This window comes from Xenopus tropicalis, chromosome 4 (genome assembly GCF_000004195.4).
Source record: "Xenopus tropicalis strain Nigerian chromosome 4, UCB_Xtro_10.0, whole genome shotgun sequence".
Taxonomy (NCBI): Eukaryota; Metazoa; Chordata; class Amphibia; order Anura; family Pipidae; genus Xenopus; species Xenopus tropicalis.
In genome coordinates this window covers 127,586,019-127,590,916 of record NC_030680.2, presented here as the reverse complement: position 1 = coordinate 127,590,916, position 4,898 = coordinate 127,586,019, and the positions used below count along the sequence as shown (strand labels likewise).

The 4,898-nt window shown below is 42.9% G+C and overlaps 1 protein-coding gene across 2 annotated transcripts; it reads right to left on the bottom strand.

Annotated features, from left to right (window-relative positions):
• Positions 1–277: 277 nt before the first annotated feature.
• Positions 278–4,200, bottom strand: cish (cytokine inducible SH2 containing protein). Of its 2 annotated transcripts, NM_001113689.1 has the most exon segments (4): positions 278–957; positions 959–1,306; positions 2,261–2,511; positions 3,886–4,051. In NM_001113689.1, coding segments are annotated over 4 exon segments (711 nt in total). In that variant the 5' UTR covers positions 3,906–4,051; the 3' UTR covers positions 278–865.
• Between the last annotated feature and the right edge of the window lie 698 nt (positions 4,201–4,898).

The following is a 4,898-nucleotide window of genomic DNA, read 5'->3' as shown; positions in this document are numbered from 1 at the left end:
TTCAGCAAGACAGCAGAGAAGATACAGACTGAGTATAATGAAAGGCAAGGTCATCTCTGATGGCAGAAACAACATGTGACTGTATCTGGTTTGTATTTAACAGGGAAATTGAAGAGCTGACTGCTATAGGATATGAAGTACCAAGAGGTTTGTAACATAAAGTGTAGGAAAGGGAAGGCTCAATGCTTGTGGCTCACAGGAGCTGGGGAGAGGGTACTGTGTGTGCTGATCATGTTCACAGAAACTGTTAAGGTGCAATAAAGACAAGATACCAAAATAATTATCAAATCTCCTATTTATTTTCATCCAGCAGCATTGCATTTGTAATGGTAGTATTTAACCCATAAAGTGCCATGGCTTCTAAAACAGCCTTGTCATCTGCTTGTTGGGAAATTGAAATTAGTGTTTTTGCAATGACCCCTTTGCATCCAGAGGGACCCGAGAGGCAGAGCAGTGTGTGTATGTGCAAAACTGGGCTCTGCCTCACAGGAAATGTTTATCAGGACTCTTCATTCTGGTTCTGCTTGTACCTTTAATGGACCCCTATTTCCTTGGGCAGCACACAGTGCTGTGGATTACCAATATTAAAACTGAGGTTCATTGCCATCATAATATACATTACAACAGGGGGGCACTTTTTGTGGCAGGACTGTTGGTGATTCTGGAACTCTGGAAGTTAATGCTTGTAGCGTCTCTAGGTTTACCCTTTGGGTAAATATAAACCAATAGAAAAAGTCTGGGAGTAGGAATTCAAATAAATATCATGTACGTACAGTCATGGGCATCAGATACCTATGGGTCTCTCAGAGTCTGAATGGGTATCTCTGCAGGTACTCAACCATCCTTCTGGGCAGTGGCAGTTCTGTTAACTCTGCATTTGGTGCCAGGCTCCGGTTGATCTGCAGTCGGCACAAATGTTGTAGACTGGGGCACTGTGCACCACGGGGCAGAGGGTGCAAAAGCTTCAGGTGAACAGCAGCAGGCTCTTTGGGTGATGGTGGCACAGGGGGTGTCTGGCAGGCAGGTTCTTTGTTAACATCGGAGTGGCAAAAGGACACATAGTATTGTACCAAGCTGACAACATCTGGGAAGGAGAGAATACGTGGCTTGGACAGGCAGTTGGAGTCCAGTCGAAAAAGGCCATCAGAGTACTCAATGCGGACATTGGTAGGACCTCTGTTAGTCCGAACTGACAATGTGAAGAGGTAACTGGGGTGAGTGCTGTCCCTTACCAGGAAAAAACCTTCTGGCATCTTCTGAAGTTGCTGTTTGGCTTCCGTGGCAGTAATGGAGCCCCAATACCAGCCTGGAGGGAAGCACAAAGTGTAATAATTAGGGCACAAAGACATGATTAGGTACTATAAATTCACTCAAACTGTAGGTACTGCTTCCCAACCTTTATTAAATAGATGTTGGTGGCTTTTCTGTCTTGTTTTGATGTCAGTTATATACAATTTACACTTTCTTTTGCCAACAGTGTTCATTACATTTTACGTATAAAGCCCAAGGGGGCTTGTGTTGGTTGTGGTTTAGTTTCCCTTATATACTGTGCTGTGGAAAATGCAGGGCTCTATAAATGGATTTAATATTATTGTAATAATTATTTTAGATAATAAATGAGCTCATGGAACCAAGCAGGCTATGAAAGACATTTTAAATGGTATTGAACTATTGAACTGAATCATATCCCACTAGCAGCCCATGTAGGGGTGGCATCTGTTGCCCGCTAGGGTATATATTTATCATTTAGGGTATATATTTATCACTCAGCAAACTTATGGTTATATGATTACTCAGCGGAGTAATCTGATTCTGAACTGTCTATAAAGCAACTTCTTGGTAATGTGGGCACCAGGAGGCAGCGGTATGGGAATGTCCTGAACTTGGCACTGCTAGTGCTGGGGTCACAAAGAGATCTCGGTCACACTGTTTTCCAATTTCCTCTGAGAGCATCCTGTGCCTAAGCAACTGTTCTAGAGTGGCACAGTATGTGTTTGCCAAACAAAGGAACATAAGGTCACCAGGATGACCCTGTAAATGGGGAACTTATCAAAACTGCCTAAAGCTGTGGTGAAATCTAAGAAGGAACAAACTGCGCATACCCTACACAGGGTTTAGATTGGTTGTCTTATATTAATAAAGCAGTATTTATGCAGGAGTCCCTGCCAAGACCTGGCAACTTAAACCTTGTAGCTTCCTTTTAACTCTTTTTGATTTTTTTTTTTTGGGGGGGGTGAAAATAAGCTTTTAGGGGCCTCACCAGATTCCCGCAGGTAGCAGAAAGTCCTTGCAATACACAGCAGATCTGCTTCTGGGTCCCGACTGCGACTTTGGGGTTGTGGGTTGGTAACACTGTCTTCTGTGCTTGTGGGCACCTCCACTGGGTTTGGGGCTGGTCTAGTGCAGGCTGGAGAGTTCAGAGGATGCATGACTTGATCAGCAGAAAATCCAGGGGCCCCCACGCACGAACACGGTCTGCTGACCCTTTGCTCGGCCAACAGGCTCTGAGTACTGAGAAGAGAGAAAGGAAGGCAATGAGTACCCACAGAAACAGGAAAGTGTATAAAGCCTAGGAATAGGTAAACAGATGGGGACTGAGAGTGAACAAGATAACAGTTGCACAGTGGGAAGGAAGCTTTGTTTGTACAAAGAAATAAACCACTGCATTATATGACACCCAACATCAACTAAGGAGGTTACCCCCTCCAAGGAAATGAAGGGTTTCGGTATCCCTACCCCATGGTCGTAGGGTAATCTCTACCTACAGATTGTTTTTGAAGAACAACTCTTCTTAATGATTGAACAGGGACATAAGAAGAGGGGAGCACAAGTATTAGGATGCTCTGAGTAAAGAGAAGTCAAGGGGGGCTGCAGGTCTGATACTGACACTTTAGCCTTGCACTTTCAGGGTATACAATGTATGTAGGAGGGCAAGGAATGTGTTTACACGATCAGAGATTGGGTGGGTGGAAAAGTGAGAAATTATCAGGGAGATCGTATGGATGTAGAAAGGTGGGGTAGAGGGGGTATTACCATGCAAACTAAAGAGATTCTGTATAAATATCAGCATAGGTCATAACGTATGTGCAATAAGGCCACACAATCTGTAGTTAGCTTCTTATATCACCTTCTGTGTAAACTAGAGAGCCACATTTGCCCTGCATCATTTCTATGGCAAAAAAAGGTCTTCCCAGTATGAAGATACACAGTAAACAAGCCGTATAGGCATAAATGGCCACAGACACCCTAGCGCCCAAGCATGCAGCTAGCCCTCACAGAGAAAGATATAAACACCCAGACAAGACACAGACCATAATAAAGGCTTCACTCCGTTAATCATTCCAGTTTAGTAAGAGCCATTTGATGACTATTTGAAATCTCCCTGAGCCAGAAAACTTCATGGGGGTCTGAAAAAATTTGATTTATTTTCTACATTACCCTGTGGTTTATAATAAAATATAAATATATGTATAACAAATATATATATCACTGATCGGATTTGTTTTAATAAATGCACCAAGGTGCTTGGAAAATGGGAATTCCAATAAATCAAAGTGAATATCCTACTAAATCGGAGAGATTAATGCGGCAGAGTGAATTGGTGCGTAAAATGCTATATCTATGAAAAGCAAGAAAAGGCAAGTGATATGTTTATTGGCTATTAAATACAAGCTTTGGAGACAGATAAGGTCTCTTCTTCAGGCAGCTGAACATATATACATACATACATACATACATATATACATACATGGTAATAGCGAAAACCAAGTGAGCCTATAAACGGTATCACTTGCTCTATATTTTCCAGCTTAGATCCATGGCTAACAAGGTACAACACTCTGCTACTGTGATACAGAAAGACAGACAGACACACTGGTCTCTTACCCTCGCACACAAAGAATCATATCCGTCCAGGAGGAGCGAAAAGGCATCGGTCTCCCCTAGAGACAGAGCCCCAACAATGTCAGCAGTTACTCAGTGGTCAGTGTGGGCTAAATCTGTGCAAAATTCCCTTTGTGTCTGCTCCAGCTGATTCCCGGTTATGTGTCACATATATAGAATGCCTTGTTACGACTCTCTTTAAGGATCACTGTCTGTCTGCATGCAGCTTGCTGTCAGGATACTAATGGCATGTGTCTCTGTATTATATCTATATATAGCTGCTCTGGGTGTGAGCCAGTCTGCTGCTGCCTGAATAGAACAGCACAGAAAAGCTGATACATTTCCAGGAACTTTCCAGGAAAACTGGGTTGGGTCTTCTGAACCTGCCAATAGGAAGGGGCAAGGGGAAGTCTTGCTCAGCCTCTGACCACAAACAGGGGCGGAGTTTTGCAGCCTCTTTTTTTTTTTTTTTTTTAAAGCTCTGTGCAGTTCAGAGAATGGGGACAGAAGCAATGAGAGGCTGAGCGCCAGTGTCTGCTTATCTGGGAGAGCAATGGAAATCTATAGAATTCCGGGAGGGATACTATAATTGTCAGGTGTTATGTTAGAACAGACTTTCAACTAAAATAAAATCAGCTAATATAAAAAGAAAAAAATATATTGTTTCAATGTAGTTCATTATTAATCTTTACGTAGCACTAATGCATTGCTTTATGTTATTATACTGTTCATTAGTCCCTGCTGCGGTAGAGCTTACAATCTAAGGCTCCTATCACTTACACAATGGGCAGTTTTATAAAGAGTCAGTGAGCCTGTGCATTAGTGATGTATGGGTCAGGAAAAACTCAACCCATAACCGACCCAAACCCACAAAATGTTGCCATTGTAGGGCCCACTCTTAAGTCTTCCCATTGTGTACTACTCCTGTTCCTGCCTCTGGTTTCAAGAAAGTGAATCTTTAGGGGCAGAGGGGGGGGTGTACTTTCACAGTCTGATCCACACCCAACCCTAACCCA

Excerpts from the sequence above, each read along its gene's own strand:
- cish (XM_012960556.3), bottom strand. The coding sequence starts at position 3,932 with ATGCCTTTTCGCTCCTCCTGGACGGATATGATTCTTTGTGTGCGAGG. Across the intron at positions 2,512-3,885 it reads ATGATTCTTTGTGTGCGAGG|TACTCAGAGCCTGTTGGCCG; the intron begins GTAAGAGACCAG and ends CTCTCTTCTCAG. Across the intron at positions 1,307-2,260 it reads CTGCTACCTGCGGGAATCTG|GCTGGTATTGGGGCTCCATT; the intron begins GTGAGGCCCCTA and ends GCTTCCCTCCAG.